Here is a 26,198-nt window from a genome sequence, read left to right as displayed (position 1 = left end):
TCGCTGTCTAAGGTGTTCCGGACGTCGTCGCCGCTGTCCAAACGTTCCAAACAACAATTTTCACTGTTTGAGTGCTCCCGGAGGTCGTCGTTTGCTGTCCAAACTCTCCAAACAGCAGTTTTCACTGTTTGGAAGCCTTTGGAGGCCGCGTAGTTGCTGTCCAATCATTTCTGGATGACAAATCTGCTGTCCAAGAAGTTATGGACTGCTTTCTTGGCTGTTTAGAGGTCGCCGTCGCTGTCCAAGCCTTTCCGGAGGGTGGATTTGCTGTCCAAACTGCTCCGGACAGCAGTTTTCGCTGTTTGGAAGCTCCCGGAGGCTGTCGCTTGCTGTCCAAGCGTTCCAAACAGCAGTTTGCAATATTTGGAGGTCACCGGAAATGGTTTGGAAGGAAGTATAGGCTTCCTACCTTCTCTTAGCTGCCACAAAGGCTGATTTCAGCACACCTTTGCCCTAGACTTTGGAAGAGAAGCTTACTAACAGCAGCAAGAGGGGATTTCTGCTATCTAATTTGAAGGGAGAAAACCATGGCAGCGAAGAAGAACTCATTTTCAGTCCAAAGAAGAAGAAGACAGCAGCTAGGTAACATGAAATCTCCTCCTCTTTCAACTTCAGCTCCCAAAAAAATGTATGGAAGGGGGAAAAGGCTTGGCCGACCCTCCCTCTTGTCTAGGTCGCCCGCAAGGAGGTCCCTAGCGGCCTCTTCCTGTTGCCTGGATGGGTGCAGGAGCCACGGGAACAGTAGGGGCTAACGGCCCCTCTCCCTCTCTCTGCTCTTTCTCTTTGCCTGCGACGGACGCAGGAGCCACGGGAACAGCAGGGGCCAAATAGCCCCTCTCGTCCCTCTCTGCTCTTTCGCTTGGGATGGGAAGATCACGCATGGGGGAGTCGAATGCTCCCCCTTTCTCCTTTGCGTGCCCTAAAACAACAGCAAACCACAGCCTAAATGGACCAATCCGGGCCTCTCACGCATGAATCGAGGGATTTAGGGTAGAATTCTACAAGAAATCTGAGCCCTTCATTTCGATTTCAGATTTAGGTATTTAAAATGAACCTGAATTTGACAATTAGGGTTGAAATTGAGCCCGGATTGGACTTGAATCAAACCGATTTTAGTCGGTTTGCGTACGATTGGGTCCGATCAAGCTAATTTTGTGAAATTAAATTTGAATCGGCGCCGTAATGCGTCGATTTGGGATCGACGACGCTCGATGGGGTTTGATTTGGATTGATTTGATTTAAATTAAATTAAATTGGATTTAATTTAATCAAATTGAGGCTTAATTTGGATCAATTTCGTCTCAACGACGATCGATTGGGTTGATCGAGCCTAGTCGTGCTCGATCGGAGTCGGGTCGATATGAAAATATTCATCAACATGAATACTTGGAATTTTGTACCCGAGGTGAGCTTGTGCTTATTTTATTACATCCTTGGGTAAGGAATGCATCTTAAATAATTTACTTTTATTTGATGTACCCATAATGTGGTAATAAATGATCAAAATTATAAAGCATTGAGATCAAGATTGAAGAATCTCATAATACCAAATTCTAGTAACACCAAACAGTGAAGGAAGATGAGGGTAGACCTGTGATCTGGAGACAACGACAATGCGAGAAGATTGTGAGTAGGTCAGATTTGGGTAGAGATGGTTTGCACAATGGGAAATTGCATGAAGAAGCTGTGTGAGTCATGGATATGTTTTTTGCGAAGGGAGATTTGTGGGCGGCGGGCTTTTTTGGAAGGTTGGCATTGCTTGCTTAGACTAAGGCTAAGCAATGTTAAAGATTTTGTCGGCTGCAGTGGTAATGGAGGGGTGTGTGTAGGCCATGTGAGGGGTACATTTATTCTTGGCTGCGTCTTGTTTGAGCAACATACAACTCTATGGTGAAGTGGGGAAAGTTGCGATCATGTTTGATCACATGGGAGAGAGTTGCGAGCATGCGGATCACATTCGACAGTATTACGATTAGGCGTACTAATTAGAATATTGGGATGGATCTCAAAAGGGATTTGGAGTAATTTAATTGATACAATACAAACAAGTTGGTGAATGGGTTCTGATACAGGGGACCTGTTGCTAGGAATAAGATGAAGAAAGAATAAGAGGCGAGTAGTTGATATCTTCAGTTGGTAGGAACCTAACTTTTCATTCAACATAACTTTTATGAAGCTCAAATACTTTAGCTGAGTTTCGTAGGATATGCTACTTGAGCAAAAGATTAGTATTTTGTTGGGTGATTCATTTTGTGGCTTAATGTCTCAACAAGCGAAGAAATATAATCTCTATAAGTGATCATCTTAAATAAATCCAAGATTTCTTGCCTTGCAATGAACAGAAGGATGGTGAGTAATCTAGTATAGACTAATCATGATAAAGTTATAGTTTGCATGAGCGAAGAAGGAATAATTGAACTAGGTCACCATGTACAGTTTTTTCTATGGGTGGAAAAAATATAGAATACACTCGAAGTGGAAGAGAAACTCTTAAATTTTGGTCAACAAAAATATGAATCCATACATGGCTCAAAAGGAGGACTATATATATATATAGGAAACCCAAAAGTCATGGATATTGGCCATGTGTGAAATCAGAGTGAATTAAAGTTTGTGGAGTTTGAAGAGAATTTTGTTGGCTTTTAAGGGTTTACATAGTTTCCATGATCAAAAGTTTAGTGAAGACGGGGAATCCAAGGAATTGTCACAACGCAATGAGATAGGAGAGAGAGAAAGGGGATGTTCAAACCATGTGGGAGTGAGAGGTGATAAATGATAAGTCATTAAGCACAAGAAAGTGATGAAGATCAGCTAGTGAGGTGGAGGTCAAATGGTGGTTAGAAGGATGATAAAAAATAGCTAAAAAAGGGTTAAATGGGTTTGATTCAGCTTGGTTCAAGCCATAAATTACTCAAGAGACTAGTACATACATGATAATCACTCAAAAAATGCATCACAACACTCAATAGAATCTAATGACCTATTCAAAACAAGGATCAAAAGAAATAAAAAAAATATATAAGAAAAGATAAGACATTATGCAACTCTTTAGCTACCCGTAAACTAGACTAAATGACTTAAAAGCCTTTTATGAGTACCTTCATTTATAAAATTGTTATTACAAAACTTGAGCCCAACCACATTATGAGCTCATAGGGTTAACAAAAGTTCACAATGCAGAGTTCAAAATTATGTGGGGTGTATGAATATGTACTCGCTGATAGCTTGTTTCCGATGAGAACTCTTTTTGTGAATAATGTAGAACCTCTTATTCTCCATGTAAACACCATGTGATTATATGCTTCATTGTTGCTCAGTAGCTTTTACTTAATTTTGCCATTACTGAATGATGTAAACATTGAAAATATTTGATAATTCCATTCATGTTATGCTTTATGAGCATATATTATTGTGCAAAGCATGATTTTTTGAAATTAAACCCTTGAAAGAGTTAAAAGTGTAACCTTAACCCTTTTCTTAGATGCAAATGAGGGAACGTGATACTATTAGGCTTCTTCTCCTGGCTATCTCTTAAGGTGCGTCCTTGCATTTGTTGCTCTATTTCTTTCTCTCCACGACACCTTTGTTATATTTCTGCTTGTTGAATAATTAATTTTGTAATATAGGCTTTGTTTGGGACAATTATCTTATTTTGTTGCTCAAGGTTGTGAAAATTGGACCGGACAACGAACCGGAAGAATGATGTCCGAATTTGTAGCCCAACTAGCCGTAATAAGTCCAAATTCATATTCTAAATTATTCATACAACTTTTTTACTCCCACATCATAGGAGTTTGAGATTGATGCCTTTAACCCTTTATAAAGTGTGAAGTACACATTTTTACTAAATAAATTATGTGAGATATTTGAGATAACTTGCATATATTATAATAATTCATCATCATATTTAATAAAAATATTTAAAAAAAGTTAGAGAATTTTAATAAATTAAAATATATTATTTAAAATTGAATTAGAACAAAAAAAATATTTTTTTAATAAACTGGTCGGTTCTTTCCAACATGGATTGGTTTGATTCGGTTCGATGCAGAGCCGATTTTGTAAGTTGGATCGAATCGGCCACCTGACCGGTTCACGGTTGAATCGGCCGATCTTGTCCGGTTTTCAAAACATAGGTTTTGCTTTTCAGACTGCAACCACATTTTCTATCTGACCATTACATTTTTTGCTTTTAAAAATTTTGTGTTAGGAAACTGTTTTCTACAATAATTTTAAAAAATTATTTTATCTACAATAATTTACCAAGTAATAAGAAAGTCATCCCAAAGGAAGCCTTAATTTTCTACTAAATAAGAAATTGTAACAAATCTGCTTTGATTTGAATTGTTACCTTTTAAGCTACTATCTGCGATTTCTTACCAAAGTAACCAGAAAAATAATTTTATGATCTTCTGTTCAATGTAGCTGCAGAGGTCGGTCTTTCAGTTCCAAGGTGACACTTGATGCTGAACGACGCTGAAGCATCTGTGTCAGAATTAAATCGGGGAAAGCATTTTGTTTTGATTAAGACTTTTCTCATGTAAGTGTGGAGTAAAATTTCACTTTTCACGTATAAACTCTTGTATTCATTAAAACTTGCTGTGCTATTTCTTCTTTAGCTGCATCTAAGCACTCCAATGAGAATCGAGAGCTTTGGAGGCTTTCCTTTATCAATTTATGCCTGAGCATTATAACTGATGAGCCGCTTTTGAGGCATCCTTATATCAGCTTATTTTCTTTATCAATTGCGTCAGTAGATTTATTTTAGTTTTATTTAGCCTATATTTAGTTCAAACATAAGCTTTTATTTGAGACAGTTTTTTTACTGTTTTCTAAAGCAATTTTTTAGTATAAATTAAAAAAAAATTATATTAAAAAGTTGTTTTAGAAATCAATTAAAAAGCTGTCCCAGCCTTAGGCTTCGTTTGGGACGGCTTTTTAATTGCTTCTTAAAGCAGCTTCCTAGTACAAAAATTAAGAAACAATAAGAAAACCGTCCCAAACGAAGCCTTACTTATCATTTAATTTGATTTATGAAGTAAATGTGAACAAATGAATAGTTTTTAATGACAATTTCCTGCCCAATTCTAATGAAAATTGGGAAAAATTTTAAATTTGGTGATTGATGTAATTTATTTATCTATTGCTTAGAAAAATTTTAAAATTTAATTTCTCATCAATCAAAACAAATTATTCAATGAAATCATCAAATCAAATACAGCTAAACATTACTGATAGCAATATAACATTTCCTCAACCACGCCTCTTTTACTTGTTTAGCTGCTCCTGTTTATTCATGGCAGTCTATGTTTATCAATAGGATTTTCGGGAAGGATGATAAATAACATATGTTTCTAATTCATACCGCATTAAAAATTTCTTTGAGCACGCATGAATTTCAAAGTACATGTGGATTAAAGATTTTTAAAATAAAGTTTAAGATCATTAAAATTTTGGTTTCAACAAACTTATAATCGGATTGAATATTTTGACAAGAGGAATTTAGCAATGCTAAGAGTTGTCTAATTCGAGCTTGAATGAATACATATTAAGTATTTGAAGAATAATTGAAGATTTTAAATATTAATTGAGGGATCAAATACTTTCTAGATTTAATATGTTTATGGTTAAATTGAGTATTTTGATAAGACAAATCCAATGAGTTTAAGGTTGCTTATTTTTGACATTATAGCGAATGATTAATGATCAAGATAATAATTATGGATTGTTTGATGGATTAGTTTGGATTTTCTCCATATCTATAGGGTATGTTACTTTAAAAAAAATTATAAATACTATTTTACTCTACATAAAAAAGAACCTTATTTAGATAATCAAGAGAACTTAAAACTTTGATGAATCCTAGAACATTTGAGCATCATCGTCACTGAACCATCATGAGTTGATCACCATAGCCAAACTTCACAACGCAACAATTGCCAGCAGACATTTGCCTGTTGATCGTTGATGTTAGACCTTTCAATACTCAATTGCCATTGTTGAATTGCACTACATCCATCATCAATCTACCCTCGACTGATTGTCATCATCAAACTCTTTACTGCCCAACCACTATCGTAGGTCCTTTGACTGTCAAATTGCCATTATCGGACTTTTGTCACTCGATTGCCGTCATTGGACCTTTTGGTGCTCGATCACTATTGACAGATCTTTTATTGCTCAACCTCTGCCATTGGACATTTTGTCACCCAACCACCGTCGTCAGACCTTTCTTGCTGATCATCATTGTCAAATTGCCGCCACCCAACTAACATCTTCAAACTTGTTATCACACAACCCCAAACATCTGAACGAACTCATCCACATTTCTTGCCAAATCACCGAACTCTTGCAATTTTGTTGACTCCAATTTAAGGGATGGACAAACCTTTGCAACTAACACTCACATGTTGGAATCATTTCAACTAAGCAGAATCTCATAGTATTTTTTCCTCTTGGGTTTTTCATATAAAATTTTTGGCATTATCTATACTCTTTGATATATTTGTTTGCACTTTTATATCTTCGTGCACAACTAGGGCACAAAACTCTCATTCTACCTTCGTGAAGTTTTTATGCCTCGAACACTAATAACATTCAAATTGTCATATCGCTTACGAAAAAATCACTAATACAATTTTTTAAAAATAAAGCATATCTTTTTGTTCATATGTTTTGATGTGATTTGGAGATTAAATTGATATATGAATAACTACAAAATTTTTTTGACATTTGATAAGAATTTTGTGGTATGTATTTAAATCCCCCATTTTGAAAACAAGCAAAGAGATTCATGGCAACCTAGTTGTAGTTGTAGCTTTTCAATTTAATCTTGGCCTTTTTGGGAATAACATTATGATGAACCTAGTCAAAATCTCAAAACATTCAATTGGACCGCTCGCGTTGATTTATTTGATTATAAATCATTCTTTTTAACATTTAAGTATTGTAATTGATATTAAAATTAAAAGATTTTAAGCTAATTGGATTTCTCTCATTGAAACAAACAAATACCAGAGATTACTTGATTATTCAATTAATGTTTTGAAATTTAACTACACTTCATATATTTAATTTGGGCTCATTTGGACTTGGGTTGAATCCTTTTCAGTGTCATTGCGTTTGTCTTGTCTAGGAATTCAATTTTTTTTTTTAACCTAAAGGGACAAAATTCCATTAATAAAAGAAGGATACAAACAAGACAAACAAAGGACAAAGCAAAAAAATGTTGTGCTGCAACAAAAAAAGAAGTGATAATAAACAATGAAGAAGGAAAAAGCCAATCGGGCTCAATAATTGGCAAGAAGCTTTATGCAGCAACCACCCAAAAGCCAAGCAAGGATCATCCATAGGAGGAAGCAAGCAACAACCAACACAGATGAAGACGCAAAATGGATAAACATAATCTCACATCCCACACAAATGCCACTAATCAGAAGAAGAGGAAGCACCACCAATGCCATCAAGCCACAACCATCCAGGCGGCGAGCAGAAAGCCGCCACATCATTGCCCGAGCCACCAACAACTACAAAGGCAAGCCCCCAATAATACCAACCAAACCAATCCACCTAAACAGTCTTACCATCAAACATAGAGCAACACCAAAAAAAATCCAACGAAACAAGCCAACCCCAACAATAAAAAGAAGTCCAAATCCAAAAGGAAAAATCATTTTTTTTTATTTACGACGTCTGCGTTTACCAATCTTTTTAAAAAAACCATCCTCAAATACTTGAATAATATTTAAATCAAAGCTATCCCAAGAATAAAAAACATTCTCATTAGTTTCCTCCCCACCAGCTGAAGAATTATCATCATCTAACTAGTCACCATGATCTCCCGAATTACAAGCAAGATGAGAAAACAAAGGATCATTTGAAATAACAAATATAAGCACATCAATAAGAGGCACATCAACATTTTTAGCCTCATGTTAAACACTATCAGGAAAAGAATCACTAAAGCGGGTAGGAGAATCCAAAGCAACCTCACCACTCGCTACAGGTAGAAGCCCACACATAGGGTTAATAATCTCTCGATCCCCAGGGTCCAAAGGGTCAAAATAATCTAAAACCGCAACTTTACCATCACTGACAACAACATTAGAATCACGAGAATCATTAGAATTAGCTACTAAATTGACTAAGCAAGGGTTCAGCTCAGAAACCTCAACAACACCCTCATTAATTCCAGTAGAAAGAGCAACATGCAAAACAACATACAACATATAACCTGTCCCCTCAACAAGAGCAGCAACCTCAATTTTACAATTGCTATTTTCCACAGCAAGAGCACCATCCACACCAATCTCCCCATTAACCACAACCTCAATAAGACTAACTAGAGGTTCAGTAGGAGTAAAATTTTCCATAGGACCAACAACAACTACATTTTCTACCACAACATTAACCTTCTCACTAAAAATATTATGATTAACCGAATCAATCACTATAATGGAAGAATGACATTCACTGGGAAAATGACCAATCAATTTATATTGCGTACAAAATTGGGGAAACTCCTCCATCATAACATGTCAAACATAACCAAAATTTTCATGACCAATCCAAACTTTATTTGAATATTTTTTAGTAATGTCAAGCTCAATTAACACACACGTAATAGAGGGACGGGAGCCAACAGAGGTCGCATGACCCACCTTCAGCGGACGACCAAATAAAGAACCTAATCCGTGAAGAATACCGGGTAAAAAAAAGTGGTTGCAAGTTGGGGAATGATATCCAGATAGGTATGCAGGGTACTTCACACCAATATCAAGAAGTGGAGACCATTTTGTCAACTTCATGTACCAATTGCTAACAAAATAGGATCTATGAGAAAAAACTTTGCTATAGTCTAGACCATTCATCAACACATGGGAATGATCAAACAAAGTTAATGATAAATTACTATTAAGCTTAGGACCAAAGAAAAACTTCCAAATAGCGTCGAGACTTGGACATTGAGAAGGAAAAAAATCAACCAATGTGAAATGCAAAGGAGCTGCAAGCGAGAGAACCTCTTCATCGGAAATCCAAAGGGAAGACAAATCACGAAAAGTTGAAGGTTTGAGATAAGGAAAATGATCATCATAGGAAAGACTAGAGAATGCATCTACAAAAGAATGAGATTTAGTCGACACCTTCAAAAAACCAGGGTTGACCCAAGGTTTCACTTCCATTCCGGTCACAAGGGCCGAAGGAGAACGAACTAGAATGTACAATTAAAAAAAAAAATACACAAAAAATAAAACTAAAATGAGGAGGCAGAGGCTTCCCTGAGAGCTTCAGGGCAACGGAAGATCGATGCGAAACCCTAGTAGATGCGAAGTGAACTGGAGCTTTTTTTCTGGTTCTTGTAGTATAGGAATTCAGTTCAATTATAAGTTTATTGAAATTCGGTATGAATGTTCCTCAAATTAATTTTGAAAGTTTCTTGTATCAAAATTCACACCTGATTTATGTTTTTTTTTTATAACACATCAGCTATATAATTGATATGTAACCCATTATCTATTTAATATTAACAACACTAATATGATGATTATTGATACATCATAAAAAAATTTATTTTGATCGGGCACAAATCTTGATGCAAAATCAAGTTGAAAACTTCTAAAACTAAAATTGGGACCATATGAACTTTGATTTTAGCAAACTTACAGTTGAACTGAACATCTCGATAACATAAACCCAACGACACCAAATTCAACCCAATCCGAGCCCAAATGGGTTCAAATCAAGGGTTAGAAGCGATGTTGGGAGGTTCAAACCACAAATTGGATTACCAAACGGTTTCTAAACATAACGTGCTTATGGTCAAATCGAGCGGCTAGATGAGATGAATCCAACGAACCTAAGATCATTGAATTCCGACATCACTAATACATTCAAATGTTTCAAGGGATTCAACATCGGTCATCCATCCAACCACTCCTCATTTTCCCTTGATCTTCTACTTATTTACGGGCTATGCCACTCCAAGAAATATATAAATAGAGCCTTCTTTTCTATTAAAACGGGACCCTAAGCCAAAGGATTTAAGAGAGAGATCAGAGATCACTCTTGCCTCCTTGCTCATTGACCATTGCATGAGCTTTGTCGGACCACAACCTAAGGCCCTGAGTTCCGTCGGACCACTACCTGAGGCCCTGAGTTCCGCCGGACCACCACTTGAGGCCCTGAGTTCTGCCAGACCAACACCTAAGGCCTTGAGTTCCATCGGACAACCACATGAGGCCCTGAGTCTTGCCGGACCACCACATGAGGCCCTGAGCTCCGTCGGACCACCACTTGAGGCCCTGAGCTTCGCCGAACCACTACTTGAGGCTTTGAGTCCGCCGAACCACCACTTGAGGCCCTGAGCTCCGTTGGACCACCACATGAGGCCCTGAGCTCTGCTAAACCACCACTTGACGCCCGGACTTCTGCCAGACCACCACCTGAGGCCCGAACTTCCACCAGACCACCACCTAAAGCCCGGAGTTGCGTCGGACAACCACTTGATGCCTGGAATTCTATCGGGCCCTCTACTTGATGCCCGGAGTTCCACTGGACTATCATATGGCGCCTAACTTCCACCGGACCATGACCCGACGTTGAAGTTATGTCATTCCACCGCTATGCTACCAACGTCCTAACATTTAAGTAGCACCAGACTTCTGCAAGTCCACCGAGTGTCACTAGACCTTCATCCTCTTTGATCGCTAGATTTCAATCACACTGTTGATATTTGTAATCTAATCGCCCTCGAAGGTGAGTTAGCCCACTGTAACCTACTTAAGTTCAACTGGGTCTGCCATGTGGGTTTTCCCCTTCCCAGGGTTTTTCCACGTAAAAATTTTGTGTTCTCTGTGTGTGAGCTGTATATTCGTGCAATGCTAAGACGTAAGATTACAACTCTATCGCCGCATATATTCTAGCCCGCAATGATTATTAATTATTTTATGTCAGATTTATCATTTTCTAATAATCATGAAGATTATGTATGGTTTCACCAAGCTTTTTTGGTTGTTCATTTCAACACATTCAAGAAGATAAAGTGAAAAATTATGATCATGTAGGCTTCGTTTGGGATGGTTTTTTTACTTTTTAGCAAAAAATTTTTTAATTTTTATACTAAAAAGTAACTTTAAGAAACAGTAAGAAGACCATCTCAAATGAAGTCGTAGTCTATAATTTGAGCTTAGTTTATTATTCATTATAAATTCAAAACCTATTTTAGAACTTACATAATATTTTTGGATTTTATTTGAATTGATTTTTCATTTATTTATCATATTCTCTATTGGCCTTTAAAAAAAGTCTCATAATTTTCTTATTCATCAATTTGCTGCATAAAAAACATATATTGTTTAAGAATAAATAAATATAAAATTATAATTGTATTAAGAAGTTTGTACCGGCATTGATTCTCATGGATGAGCAGGTCCAGTGACTACAGACCTGTAAGTCATTCCCGGCCGCCATCCCACCGGAATCACATCGTCGGCGACGATGGTGGCGTGTGACGTCAACGTTGTCAGCCGGAGAGAGAAAGGAGGTTTCAGTTTCGAATCGGAGTTGATCTTCCAAATTGCTCCCCATGAATGCTGCATCGACAGCCACTCCGGCGACCCTCCTACTCCTCCTGCCTGCCGGAGATCTACGCCGGAGAGATCGCCGTCGCCCCCTTCATACTCCACCACAACGGCGAAGTAGTAGCCGCTTGAGCTGCTGTCCACGTGGAATGCGATGGTGTAGCCGTTGTACTTGCATTTAACACTGACATCATAAGCAACAATTAAATATTTTTAAAATATTCTCTCTCTCTCTCTCTCTCCATGAATTATACCAAATCAACAACATCATCAAGTGTGCTAGGATGGAATAATTATTAGGTCAGGTGATCTGACGTAGCTCTACGTTCATACGTCAATAATATTTCGTCATGTCTTCTTATTTTTTACCGCGCGGCGCGACGACCCGACTCGGACCGGAACCCGAAATTGCTATGTTCGCGAATTGCTCGGTATTGCTAGGTCTTGCTCGGTATTGCTAGATATTGCTTGACAAAAAAGAGAAATACCGCTCTGTGAAGACCAATACCAAACAATACCGAGCTATACCGAGAAAAACTCGGTATTGCTAGGTATTGGTCTTCACATAATGGTATATCTCGTTATTGCAGATCAAAATCGATCAATACCTTGCAATACCGAGCAATCTCGGGTCCGTTCCGGTTCGGGTTGTCGGGCCGCACGGTAAAGAGTAAGAACATGTGGCACTATTTTACTGGCGTCCAAACTTAGATCTACGTTAGGTGACCAGACCAAATAAAAGTTCGCTCGGATGTGTCCTTTTAAGGAGAAACTATTTTGTGGGGTCATCGGACGATTCAAAGACAAATCAGGAAACGTCACGTCACCCGATACACAACATTGATACACATAAAAAATGATATGACGCTTTTTGATTCGTCTCTGGACGTCATCCAATGATCATACAAAATAATTTCTCCCTTTTAAGAGTCAAATTCTTGTTTAAATCTAACAAGAAAAACATCATTTCTAATATTTTCTAATCAGATTATTTTATGTCTACCTCTTCCTTTCTTAACATATCAAATCTAATACATCTACTATCCTAATCGGGTCATAAGAAGGCCAACCATCTAAGAAGAAGCTCTCTAATCTTATCTGCCACTGAAGCCGCTCCAACATTTCACATGCATGCTCGTTTCGTATTTTGTCTCTAAGAGTAAAGCTACTCATCCACCCGAGCATCCTCATCTCCTCAACACTTAACTTAATCTTAGGCTTCTCTATTAATGGCTAACATTTTGTGTCATAAAGGATATAAATGCAATGAAAATTACATTAATTAATCATATATTATTCTCTTAAAAAAGAAAATAATTATCAATTACTAAAAAATTAAATTAATAAAAGATGATTTCTCACCGAGCATACTCAACAGTAATCACGCCAGTATTTAACAGTTGATCTGTTTTACCCGACAATGCAAGAGACCCAAACGCTGACCCACTTAGATCAAAATGAATCTTCTCCGCCAGACACGGCCCACCCGGGCATTCGTCGGTGATAGTTACGGTCACCGGCTCGCCGGAGCACAAAGAGTTCTTCGTGCATTTAACCTAATAATCATCACCATTATCAGTATCATCGTCATCGTATACTAATCTAACGTGTAAATATCGTGTCATGTTCAGTACCTGATAACAAGCACCACATCCTTTGCCGGATAAAAACAGGTTAGGGTTTCCTGCAGTCACCATTGAAGAGAAGGGAGGCTTACCCACCAGATCACCATAGCCGCATGCACCACCTACGTGCAGCATGTTTTGACTTAGAAAAAAAATGTTAAAAATTTGATCATCTTGATCTTGATGACTTGAAACTGTAACGGTAAACTAAAGTTTTTCTTCAAAACGCAATATTGTTAACATTCAGTTTGAGCTGTAAATCTTTCCTTGCATGAGCAAGAAAATCTCACAATGTTTTAACAGCATGACACAAAGTCATTCAAAATTATATTTGAACAAAACAAACAAACAACATCAAGCCTTTGTCCCATGTGGGGTCGGCTATATGAATCATTTTTCTCCATTGTGTCATGTTAAAAGTTAAATTCTCGTTTAAATCTAATAAATAAAGATCATTTCTAATATTTTATAACAGTCTTTTTAGGTTTACCTCTACCTTTCTTAATATAAGTCAAATCTAATACCTCTACTTTTCTAACCGGGTCACCGGAAGGCCGTCGTTTTATGTGATCAAACCATCTAAGGTGCTCTCTCTAATCTTATCTTCCGCTGGAGCTACTCCAAACTTTTCACGTATATACTCGCTTCATGGCTCTATGGGATAAATCCACTTATCCACCTGAGCATTCTCATATCTGCAACACTTAACTTAGTATTATGCTTCTCTTTTAATGATCAACATTATGCACCATAAAGTATTGTAGGTCTCACCACAATCTTAATCGCGAATACATCGATTATTTAACTGAACAACATTTTGTATATAATAACAACAAGATCAAACCTATATCCATTATGTGGGGTCGGCTGCATGAGTTTTTTTTTCCATTATATCATGTTAAGAATCAAATTATCATCTAAATCAATCGTTTTATGTGACCAAATCATCTAAGAGGACTCTCTAATCTTATTGTCCGTTGGCGCTACTCCAACCTTTTCACGTATATAAGATAAAAAAAAAAGAAAAAAGAAAAATTAAGATATCTTCATACAAATCATATGAAGATGAACTAAATAATTATTGAATTTGTTTATGTGATCATATATAATCACATAAATTAATTTCTATATGAAAAGTTTGTATTGTATACAAATAACAATATAAATTCAATAAAATTTGAACCCATCTTGATATAATTTGTATCAAGATGCAATTAACATAATTGATTGTATGCATTGAAAGAATGGTAGGGAGAGATCACCATCGCTGCCGGCGCCATTGCGACTGCCATACCATGTTGCTCCGGCGGCCTGCCAAGCTGCCGTCGCCAACGACACACAAGAGTTGGGTTGAAGGATGGGGAGAAAAACAAGGGGAATGACAACACAGAAGATAGAAAACAAAGATGGAATGTGGAGGGCCATTGAGAAATGTAGTTCAAAAAAAGTTAGACAGATTGGAGCATGGTTGGAAGTGTATTTTGGGATATTTATAACAGAGAAGAAGAAGAAGATGGTTGAAATTTTGGGTTATTTTGAGCTGTAGAAAAACAGCAAATGAGGAAAGAGGAGTTATAAGAAGTTTATATGTGCTTATATTTTATATTTATTTCATTAAGGACTTATTTTAATTTCATTAAATTAATATATTTTCAACTTAATCTCAATACTATTTACTAAAAAATAATAAAAAAAGTGTTATTATTTACAGTAAATTAACAAATTTGTTGATTATGAAAGTATTTTTACATGATTATGCACCAATTAGTTTTATATCTAGGTGTCTAAATATTCCACACGGTTAGGCTTCCACTACTAGACTTACTATCACAATTCATACTCTTTCATTCCAAGGCTTCGTTTGAGATGATTTTCTTACTATTTTATAAAATTACAGTAGAGAAAGTAACTTTTTAAATTATTGTAGAAAACAGTTTTCTAGTATGATTTTTTTTTTGAAAGCAACGAAGAAGTACGTAGTGATCAAATAAAAATTATGATTACGATTTGAAAGACAAAGCAGTAAGAAAGTTGACCTAAATGAAAATATTAGGTGGTGGATTACATTTTACATAATCTTAATTCAAGGATAACTGCACACCCACCTCTTGTTTTGACAAGAGAAACTCAACCCAAGCTATACAAAGGTATCAAAGTATATATACATTAAACAAATAAACAAATGAATATACACTTAATACAATTTTGTTATGAAAGTATCTTTACAATGATTTTGTACTCATTAGTACTTATCTACACTTAGGTTTCTACTACTCTACTTACTATCATAACTCAAACTTTTTCACTCTAAGATTTTATTTGGGATGACTTTCTTATATATAGTATGCTTGAAAAAAAAAAAAAAACCATATAATGCAGAAAATAAATGAATAAAATTCATTTCTAGTCAAGCAAGGAAACTCAGGAAGTGGGAGAGATTGCTTCCCAATGAAATACAAATCCTTATCATGAAATTAACATGATCAAGATCCAATCATACTATGATCACAAAATTATTGATGAAATGTGAAGTTCAAATTGAGTTTATTAAATTAATGTTCATCTAGCAGGTCCTATATATAGCTAGAACAAGTTTTTTTTTTCCGTCACAACAACAATATCTAATCTTTATCCTACTATGTGGGGTAGGCTATATGAACCATTTTTCTCCATTGTTTTCTGTTAAGAGTCAAATTTTCATATAAAACTACTAATAAAAAAATTCTAATATTTTCTAACAAAGTCTTTTTATGCCTACCTCTACGTTTCTTAATGTAGGCTAAATCTAATACACCTACTCCCAACCAGGTCATCGGAAGGCTAACATTTTATGTGACCAAATTATATATGATAGCTCTCTCTAATCTTATCTGTCACGGGAACTACTCCAACTTTTTCACGTACATACTCATTTCACATTCTGTCTCTAAGAGTACAGTCACTCATCCACCTTAGCATTCTCATCTTTGAAACACTTTACTTAATTTTGTGCTTCTCTTTTTTTGTCAAAAGGTAATTTTGTTTAATACAAATAAAAGGTATATAAAAATTTGAACTCCTCAATGGAAGCTAAGAACTTGTCCACGTACCTCTCATATGAAGAGCAAATCAAGCATAATTCAAATAAAGAGGGAATCTTATACCCAAAATAAGAGAAAGAAAGAGAGTTGCTACTCTCCATGAACATCATTGAAGCTCAAGTGAAGCGAGGAGACTACTCATATTATTTTTTCTTGCTTCTAGCTAGATGAATCACAAAAGGTTATTTGAAATAATAATGAGTCAATGGGAAAGTTATCTTTTGATATGATGTTATTTGAGATAAAATTATGAAACGGTTGGGCCTTTTGGAGACTAAATAAAAGAAGATATATCATTTATTAGTTCGACAACTTTTTTTTTTGTTAAAAAAATCAATTTATTTGCATATTTAATTAATTAGATCCATAATTACAATCAAGTCTTTCTAATTTGATGGGTCTTTAATGAAAAAAAAAAAATTTATTTACATCATATCTTTCCACAGAAATGAGACATTTTAACAAGTGACATAAAAAAAAAAACATGAACATTTGTAATTCAATTTCTATGCTGCCAAGAAATAAAAGTTTGTTTTCATGAATTTAATTAAATTTAGGCTTCTTTTGGGATGACTTTCTTACAGCTTCTCTTAAAGCAGGTTTGGATAACATAAAATAAAATTTTTGTACTAAAAAGCTATTTTAAGTTGCAGTAATAAAGCCGTCTCAGACGAAGCCTTAATTTAAAATGAAATCATGTGAGAAAAATATAAAAATTACTTTAGCATGAATTTTAAAAATAATTTTTAATCTAGCTAATAAAAATAATTCATTATTGATGGATGGACTACTAACAAAAATGTCTTGGATTCAAAACTTATATATGTAATATGTGTGTGTGAGTTTGCCTTAACGATTCAAATGTCCCAAAATAGAAGAGTGCAATATGAGCTTGAGGGCAAGTACAAGATCCTTTGGTGTTCTTTGTTTTTATTTCCTTCTATATTTTTCTTTTTTTCTTCTCCTCCTTAAAGACATGCATGTCCCTTAAATACTTCAATTTATTTATTGATAGTCTCCTTCAAAACTTCTTCATTCTTTTTATCACCTGTCCCATTATCACATCTGAATAAAACACTGAAAGTATCATAAATTTCTTTGCTTATTTTTAGATGTGAAATAAGTTAAAAATCCTTCAGTAGAGGAGCATATTGAAAACAACTAATTTATAGAGAAATTATTTGATTAAATTCAACTTCAAATAATTCTTAAAAATAATAAATCATAATTTAAATATATATACAACAAAACTTATAAATTATTTAACCAGCAAAACTTATAATGAATTAAGGCCCCAACACCATCATGTTACACAACAAAATAAATTTATAAAGCATTTCATGTAGAATATACAATAAAATAATTATTTGTATATTTAAATTCATGAATTTCAATTAATTCATTTTTCTTAAATATAAAATTTTAAAAACATTCAACCAAAGAACCACAAAAATATTTGACATAAGAACATATTTTTATATCAAATGAAAATTTTTAAATCCATTATCACTAAAAAATTAGATAATGATGTTCTCAATCAATTTTCTTCAGGTTTAGTTATGCAAATTATTTTCTAAATAAATAATATCATTTAAAATCATGCGACAAACAATTATGTGCTTATGGTGAAGAAAGCAACAACAAAATTAAACCTTTATCTAAGAGTCAAAATCTTATTTAAATTTAACGAAAAAGATCATTTATAATATTTTCTAGTCAAATATTTTTATGTCTACTTCCACCTTATTTAATATAGGCCAAATCCAACACATCTAATCTCCTTACTAAGTTATGAAAACGACGGTTTATGTGACCAAACCATCCAAAGCGACTCTCTCTAATCTTATGTGCCACTGGAGCTACAACAATCCTTTCACATACATAGTCGTTTCGCATTTTTGTCTCTAAGAGTGAAGCCACTCATCCACCCAAGCATTCTCATCTCTGTAACACTTAACTTTATGTTTCTTTTTTAATGACCAACATTCTTCGCCATGGTGAAGGAAGCAAGCAAGCAATATGTTTTTGCACTATGTGAATCAACAGGGTAGAATACTAGAATTTGTTAATCAACAGGATAAACATATTTCCTGCCCTCACCCCAACATCTCAAAATCATACTCTGCACCCCTGTAACTATACAAATCTTGTTAATCATAGTCTTCATGCAGTTGTGATTTTTCAAAAAAATGGTACAAAATTATAAATATTTTGTGCGTTATGTGTCCGGATGCATCCAGAGATCAATCTATATACACCACATCATCCAATATATAATGCATTAAGTAACGCGTCCAGATTGACCTCCGGACTCTGCACCTAATAATCTCTCCAATCCATGTGACAATTTTTTTTAAATTAGCAAGTATATAAAGTTTTTTTATTAAAAATAAAGTACGGATACAAAAATTTAGAAATAAGCAAAACTGTGAAACTAAATTCCGGTTTCTAATAAACCGAAAACCTACTTAGGCTTCATATGGGACAACTTTATCATTGCTTTTAAAACGACTTTTTAGTGCCAAAATTTTTAATTCAAATTTATTTGTTTTGGGACATTTAGGCTATTTAAGGCAAACTCACACACACAAAGACTCAAATCCAAAATATCTCAGTTGAAATCCCAAGCTCTCAACCAACAAGCTAAGATAAGCTATGAATGTATAGCATGGGCTTGTTATAGTCCATTGAAGCAAAAGGCTAATGCAAAAGAAATATTTCAGTGTTACATCCATGAATTGCCAGAAGATGAGAATGATACCCTTTAGAGCGTGCATGCTGAGATAATGAGGGTAAAACTCATAAGCCCAGAGATTTTTTAAACGCCGTCCATTGACAATATCTTCAAATGAGGTTAACAGAAAGAAAAAAAAAAATGTCATCGCGTTAGCCCTTGTTTCTTGTAGATGCGATATCATGAGATACAATGTGAGTGAGATAGGGGTCATTTGCCAAATGTTGACTGCAATAACCTTGATATCGAGCAGACGATTTTATATAAGAATTGGTATTCAATTTTAGATGAGATCATTTTAGATTTCTATAACAATTGGATGAACGAGCTATTACCAGACGGTAAGCCTAGACATTTCTTGAATGATTAGTATTGACAAGACCTTCAACATGAATTTGAGTTTCATCTTAAATGTTGACTGACTCAAACCCAACTCAAAGCACGTCTGCATTTGCTGCTTAAAAAAAATAAAAGAATTATGTATTAGTTTATATGTTTGCTTATGTTGTGTTCTCTTCATCAAGTTTACGAAAGTTTATATGTAGTGCATTAACGTATTTTGTTATGGTATGTTGTTCTATCCAATGAACAAATAAGAAATTTTTTCTTTTTCTCTTTTCAACTTTCAACGTTATAATAAATGCGTTTAAAAAACTACAATATGCATTGAAGAAATAAACTAAAATATTTTTTCAAAATACATCAATACATGTGAGTTGATGAAATATAAAATAATAAAGCAACTTCCAACTGATGAAATATAATACAATGCTTATCCAAAATACATCGGTACATGTGAGTTGTTTGAGTATTCAAGCCGTCAATTGATACCACGTACCGTGTCCAATTGGAACTTTTATTTAGTCCGCAGGACGTAGCTCTACGTTCGGCCACCAGTAGAATTGCGTCACGCGTTCTCATTATTTATGGCGCACCCCGACAACCCGACCCGGAACGGACCTAGGATGGCTCGGTATTTCTCGATTTTGTTAGGTATTGGTCGATTTTGCTCGGCAGTAACTAATACCGAGCAATATCGAGCAAATACCGAGTAATACTGAGTTGTACCGAGTTTTTCGGTACAACTCGGTATTGCTCGGTATTGGTCTTCACAGAGCGGTATTTCTCGTTATTGCCAAGCAATACCTAGCAATACCTCGCAATACGCGAACGTAGCATTCCCGGGTTCCGGTCAGAGTCAAGTCGCCGGGCCGCGCGGTAAAGAGTAAGAGCACGTGGCGACATGTTATTGGCGGCCGAACAGAGCTCTACGTCCGGTCAGAGGACGTAATAATTATTCGTCCAATTGACCTCCACCCGCACCATCGACTTGTCTCAACTGTTTGTCAATGTGTTGCACATCTGTCGGCTGAACTCCACCGAACTACGCAAAATCCGGTCTATTATGTGCCACTCAACCCGCTTCAAACTAATCAGCAACACTAGGGAAATTTTACTTTTCTTTATTTTTTTATTTCTTAAGTCTGGCCATATAAGAGTGTATACAATTGGGTCATTATGCACACACACATAGGGGGAGTGATATGACTTTTAAAAGTTAAATTTTTTGTACTAACCGTATTGTACGGCTTACAATCGTATTGTACGATCAATATATAAAGAATGGGCTTAACGGCTAATTTAAAAAATTAATTTATGTGAACTATTTGTATTGTACGATCGTGATCATACTGTACGATTCGTTACGATCTGAAAATCCTTGCTGTCAGATTAATTTAATTAAGATTTTGAAATTTAATTTTTGAACTAATCGTACAGTACAAACATTTGAAATCTTACTAAAATTAACCCCCGTGATTAGTCAATCAAATCATGGTTTAATTAATAATAGTCAATCGTATTGTACGATATTGATTGTATCAAACGATTAATAGAGACGAGATTTGATCATCCCAAAGACTGCATCAAACGAAACCATGACTTCTGAATTAAACGCACCGTAGTATATTAATATCGTACTGAACGACCTTCTTGAAATCAACTAACCGTATTGTACGATGAGAGCAGTACAAGAGATTAGCAAAGACGATTTTTAGTCGTCCCAGTAATTGTCCTCTATAAATAGAGGAAATTAAACAGATCGTACTAAACAATCTCTAGTTCGTACTGCACGATATGTTCAAATTAATTGAATAGTTCATTTGAATAACTGCTTATTTCGTACCGAACAGGACTAGTGTTGAACTGATTATACTGTACAAATTAGAATCATACTACACAAACAATAACAACTAACTTGATTTTTTTAGGTTTTCGTGAAGCCCATTACTTAGGCATGTTTTAAATATTCTATTTATAATGAGGAGAGGATTGTGTGACTGCTGAAGGTACTCTGAAAGAAGTTTTTGAGAAATGTAGAGTTTGAGAGGAAGGAGAATGTGAGATTGAGCGTGAGGGAGAAGGAAAGTAAGAGGATCACATGCCGGACTATCTACACCCTTGCACCTTATATGACCTTGGCGAGTCTTAGGAAGTTCTCTAAGGATAGAGACTTCTAAGTCAAATTCTTGAGGTACTCTACATTCTCCAGGAGGGAGAAAAAGGAACTGAGGTACTCTGCATTCTCCAAAAAGGAGAAAAAAGAGCTGAGATTCTCTGCCTTTTCCATGAGGGAGAAAAATGAGTCAAGGTCATCTGCCATCACCAGGAGGGTGACATAGCATCCGGCACTCCACCTCATCAGGTTTGATAAAAGTGAATTTGTAAGGGCTTCTCTACCTTATTATGAGAGCAAAATGAGTCACTTTGTTTTAGTGCAAATTTTATTGGGGCTAAGAACTCTGAAGAGTAGACATAGGTCAAGATTGACCGAACCACTATAAAAATCTCTGATGTGTTTTTTTCTTTTTTGTATTTTTATATTTCCTGCCTTTTATTTTCATTATAACTACTTTAAAAAATTAAAGATTATTACTTTGTCTAGTAAATCAAAATATCATCATAATAAAGTTAATATTTTTGATAAACTCATTCGCTTTTGCAATCAATTAGAATTTGATGTTTTTAATTTCTGAAACTGTTTCAAAAAATAATGTCAATATTATTTTTAAGTTAAGAAAATCTTGAAATTACAAATTCGCCCCCTCTTGGTGAGCCTCCAGCTAGTTCCTTAAGGTTCAACAACCTTTCCGAACTTTCACCTACGACAACTGTTGAATGTATTTCCTCAACATCCACATCGACGACAACAATGTTGGTCTTAGCCTCCATCAGTATAAACTCACAAACCTCATCATTGATGACATGTGTGATAGTGTAGCCACCATTACCGAAGACGACATACAAGATTATCAGTGTGTGCTGATGAAGTAAGCCTTAATGCACACATAATTCATAGTTTTAATTGTGCCAATGGTATGATGTCTTATATTAGGAGTGAACAATTTCTCCCACCAACGAAATTAGGTGTGAATTCGATAGTAATTTGTAAGGCTCCGCCATAGTACAACATCAATCGTAACATACTACAAGAAAAAATAATGACAACATCAACTGGATCCTTCGTATTTAGATTTTAGCCAAGTTGATAATCATAATCCAATATCTTATGTCGCATAATGCAATATCTTACTAACAAATTAATAAAAAATCACAACTTCTTGAAGAAATTATCATATGTCGCATAATCCAATATCACAACCAATCTACGAATTCTAAAATTCCAAAAGTTGAAGAAATCTCCTAATTTAAACTTTCTCAAATTAACAATAACAAAAGTAACGCACGAAATTTTTTTTTTCTAACCTTCTTAACTCTCTGATTTCGAAACTTGTGCTCAAACTCTTCTTATCTCGGTGAGAAGCTCAACTTAGACGTGCTTCTTCTTTGATGCGAGGGAGGTGCATTTATAATCGAAACTATCAGTGCCCTTAACACGATTAACACTAAATTAATTGCTCTCACCAAATTAAAAAAATAAAAAAACTGTTCATTCTTCCACTGCAACAATAACTTCTCAATAATTCCCTCCATTTGTAAGCCACATCCTCAATCAACATGTGATTTGTCTACAGAAGAAAAGATATATGAATCCTATACTCATGTTTTTAACACAATAACAAAGATAGAAGGGTGGCTTTCTTCGTTTCTTCCTATGTTAAATAACTATAAGATAGAGCATTCATTCAACATTTTCCTATGTCAGGTTTGCACTAATCCTAGTTGTGCATCAATCATGAGATCAAGTCAAAACCAATCTCCAAAACTAAGGTCTCGTTTGGGACGTCTTAACTAGTGCCGTTTTCAAAAATACTTTTGATTGCTGTTTGGAAGCCTACTTTTTTAAAACTATGTTTTTTTTAAACACTCATTATCTTACAGATTTTGAAAGCTTTTATTTTTTGCTTCTCCGTTAGTAAAAGACCTTTTCGGAACAAATGTTTTTCATCAAAATTTTACGAAAGGAGTTCTGCTACCAACCGAGGCCTAATTCTGCTCTGGCAAGGGTAGATTGATCGAAGACTTCATGATTTTTTGCAATAGAAGAAAAGTGGCATCAACATGGTTTATTGGGAGACCAAAGCTGATTTGTCAGTCCGAATTTTCAAAATCAATGCCAAGCAGTCAATACAACACTTTTGTCAAGCACTATACTGAGGTTTTGGAATCAACTTATCTCCTAACATTCCTCTTTTCCTTTCCCACAATCGTTTCACACACCTCCATCTCAAACAAACCTGTTAAGCAGATCACTAGAAGTCTAAGCTGAAGCATCAACACCATTTGGTTATTCACAATTGATCCATCTCTTTTTTGCCTTCCTCTATTTTTTTCTCTCTTTCTTATTCATTTTCTCACTCCCATACTTCTATTCGAAAAAACTCCAAGAAACTAAACACAAATTTACAGTCACTTCAATAAGTTTGCCATCAAGGAGACCAAGTCCTAGCAGCAAGGTGGGCTTATTCTACACAAAGTACATCTCCTTGGAAAATCCAACCCGGTATTTATATAATAACTATAAAATGCAAGATCTTGTGGATCATGTGAATACCAATGTCCACAAGGATGAGCTCTTTCAATTAATAACCTAAGAGAAGATATTGACAGCGTAGAGGGAGGTTTTTCCTTAAAACCAAACAACAAAAGAAGATTAGCTGCCTAGCACATTAAGCCCTACTAAAAAGTGAAGTTAAATCCAGATAAATTTCAATCCAATTCCTTCATCATTACTGGCTCCATATTTTCTTGGTTCCCCTTTAGATACATCCAGTCTTAATGTGATAATACAAATTAAAAGCTGTAGAGAACAACACAAACTATTGATGCTAGCATGTAAAATGTGAAGTTTGTATCTTTATCAAATTTTAAAACTAGGGAGGGTAAATTGGGTCCAATAATTGTTTCCTCTATCGTCTTGCATAAAAATTGAGAAACTCATTTTGCCATTAGAATGCCAAATAAAAAGTCAGCCCAGAGAGACAAACTTCAACTGAGGAATAATTCAACATACTTTCAATAATGGCCTCGAGCTTTTCTATGCACACATTCCCATGTAACTCCAAAATTACACCTTCTCCAATTTAGATGAAACAAATACCTTGATTTTAGAGAAGAACAAAGCAAACCTGAAACACACTGCATATGCCCAACTTAACCAGATAGATAGGACCTCTTTCTCTTCCTACGAAAAGCATCCTCTTTGATAAAGAGACAAAACTTGGTATTGTAAAGAGCGAAGCCACCATCAGCTTAACCATTGGCATGCTTGAGAGAATCCCCCGCCCCCTGGAAGAAGCAATAAGAAAGGGCGAAATCAGCAATGAATATGCTAACAAGAGAAATCACCACAGCCGATGTAGTCGACTCCCCGACGCCCTTAGCTCCACCGAGTGTAGTAACTCCCCAGGCGCAGCTGACCACAGAGATTATCACACCAAACACCTGCGACTTAATCATGGCACTGATTAAATCCCACGGCCGCAGCGCACGGCGTGCAGACTCGAGAATAATGTCAATGCTAACGCCAAACACCGCATCAGCCAAGAGTGCACTAGACGCGAGGCCAATGGTGAAGCAGAAAAGTGTGAGGAAAGGAAGCGCGATAGCACAGGCAATGACGCGGGGTGTGACAAGATAATCGACGGGATGGGCGCCAAGGATACGGAGTGTGTCCGTCTGCTCGGAGACCTGCATGGTGCCGAGCTCGGCGGCGAAGGCGCTGCCAACGCGGCCGGCGACGACTACGGAGGTGACGACGGGGCTGAGTTCGCGTGCGAAGGCGAGGGCGAGGACGCCTCCGACCGAGCGCTGGAGGCCGAGACGAGTGAATTCGCGTACAAACTGGATGGTGAAAGCCATGCCGACGAAGGCGGAGGTGAGGAGGCAGACGCCGAGGGAACGCGGGCCAACGCGATCGAGTTGTTGGAGGGTGTTGCGGCGGTGGACGCGGAAGGTGAGGGCGCGGTGGATGACTTGGCCGGCGAGAATAAGCGCCGAGATGCCACGCCATAGGGTACGAGGAGGGGTCCAGTTGGCGAGGAGGGGCGGCGGCGATGGAGCTGGAGAAGTCTCCGGCGCATTGTTTGTGATCTGTTCAGGGAGGGAGTGAGGAACGGAGAAAGGAGGGGTTTGGGATCGGAAGTGGCGGCAGTGATGAAGGAAAGGAATCCGCGTCGCGAGACTCAGGGGATTCCTCTTGGGTTGAGCGATGCAGAACCTGAGAAGAAAGATTAGGGTTATGTGAGATGGGGGAGAGAGAAGGATGTTCTGCGGAAATTTAGTACCGTGGAGAAAAGGAGAAGGAAGCGAGAGATCGGGAGAGCGTGGAGGCTTCCATGGATGAAGAGGATCGGTGCAATCCAGCCGCTATCTCCTTGAAATTGCCACGAAGTGGCTCTGCTTTTCGGCCATGGCCGCCGAAATTGTTTGCTCGAGGATTCGAATGGAAGGATGACAACAGAACAAATATTGGGCCTTGCAGTCCACCTTGAGATGTTAAATTGATAGCGTTAGCCTACAAATAAAATATAAAGTTTTTGAAATATATAAAATTATTTGTTTGAGTATAAAATAAATAAAAAAGAGATTAATTACTTATATTTGATTTGAAATAGAATGAAATTAGTGTTTTTGGTAATGGTTGCTAGTGGCAACCATATTACTGTCCAATTAGTTTTGACGGTAGAGCAAAAAAATGGTGATAGTGACGGATGATGAT

General features: G+C 36.3%; 3 protein-coding genes across 6 annotated transcripts in view; 1 reads left to right on the top strand and 2 right to left on the bottom strand.

Moving 5' to 3' along the window:
* The window catches only part of LOC110092711 (protein NUCLEAR FUSION DEFECTIVE 6, chloroplastic/mitochondrial), a 31,311-nt gene extending 26,818 nt beyond the window's left edge, over window positions 1–4,493 (top strand). For 2 of the 4 annotated variants that reach the window (XR_002302611.2, XR_002302612.2), the window contains 2 exons: window positions 3,482–3,536; window positions 4,426–4,493. Coding sequence is in view for 1 of the 4 variants with exons in the window: in XM_028694964.1 (XP_028550797.1) it covers window positions 3,482–3,501 (20 nt within the window). In the remaining 3 variants the exon portion in view is untranslated. The remainder of the gene's footprint in view (window positions 1–3,481; window positions 3,537–4,425) is intronic. The other 2 variants (XR_002302613.2, XM_028694964.1) reach the window with 2 other exon arrangements.
* A 6,921-nt stretch (window positions 4,494–11,414) lies between these two features.
* LOC110092707 (putative expansin-B14) lies at window positions 11,415–13,326 on the bottom strand. The gene is made up of 3 exons (XM_020817364.2): window positions 13,214–13,326; window positions 12,942–13,135; window positions 11,415–11,763 (listed from the first exon to the last, which is right to left on the bottom strand). The coding sequence occupies exons 1-3, from the start codon at window positions 13,274–13,276 to the stop codon at window positions 11,415–11,417; spliced, it is 606 nt and encodes a 201-aa protein (XP_020673023.1). The 5' UTR covers window positions 13,277–13,326.
* Window positions 13,327–24,398: 11,072 nt separating this feature from the next.
* LOC110092709 (protein TRIGALACTOSYLDIACYLGLYCEROL 1, chloroplastic) lies at window positions 24,399–25,987 on the bottom strand. Its single transcript, XM_028694961.1, has 2 exons — window positions 25,765–25,987; window positions 24,399–25,697 (listed from the first exon to the last, which is right to left on the bottom strand). The coding sequence occupies exons 1-2, from the start codon at window positions 25,815–25,817 to the stop codon at window positions 24,731–24,733; spliced, it is 1,020 nt and encodes a 339-aa protein (XP_028550794.1). The 5' UTR covers window positions 25,818–25,987; the 3' UTR covers window positions 24,399–24,730.
* Window positions 25,988–26,198: the final 211 nt, after the last annotated feature.

Source organism: Dendrobium catenatum, unplaced genomic scaffold (assembly GCF_001605985.2).
Source record: "Dendrobium catenatum unplaced genomic scaffold, ASM160598v2 fragScaff_scaffold_612, whole genome shotgun sequence".
NCBI classification, from domain to species: Eukaryota; Viridiplantae; Streptophyta; class Magnoliopsida; order Asparagales; family Orchidaceae; genus Dendrobium; species Dendrobium catenatum.
Note: the sequence above shows the minus strand (reverse complement) of the source record. Positions and strands in the feature narration are given on the sequence as shown.

Bases quoted from the DNA above. Each gene is read 5' to 3' on its own strand.
- LOC110092707 (XM_020817364.2), bottom strand. From the start codon at position 13,276: ATGGTGACTGCAGGAAACCCTAACCTGTTTTTATCCGGCAAAGGATGT. The intron at 13,136-13,213 runs GTACTGAACATG...GATGATTATTAG, and splicing joins GATGTGGTGCTTGTTATCAG to GTTAAATGCACGAAGAACTC. The intron at 11,764-12,941 runs GTGAGAAATCAT...TTATGATGTCAG, and splicing joins ATTACTGTTGAGTATGCTCG to TGTTAAATGCAAGTACAACG.
- LOC110092709 (XM_028694961.1), bottom strand. From the start codon at position 25,817: ATGGAAGCCTCCACGCTCTCCCGATCTCTCGCTTCCTTCTCCTTTTCT. The intron at 25,698-25,764 runs GTACTAAATTTC...CTTTCTTCTCAG, and splicing joins TCCTTCTCCTTTTCTCCACG to GTTCTGCATCGCTCAACCCA.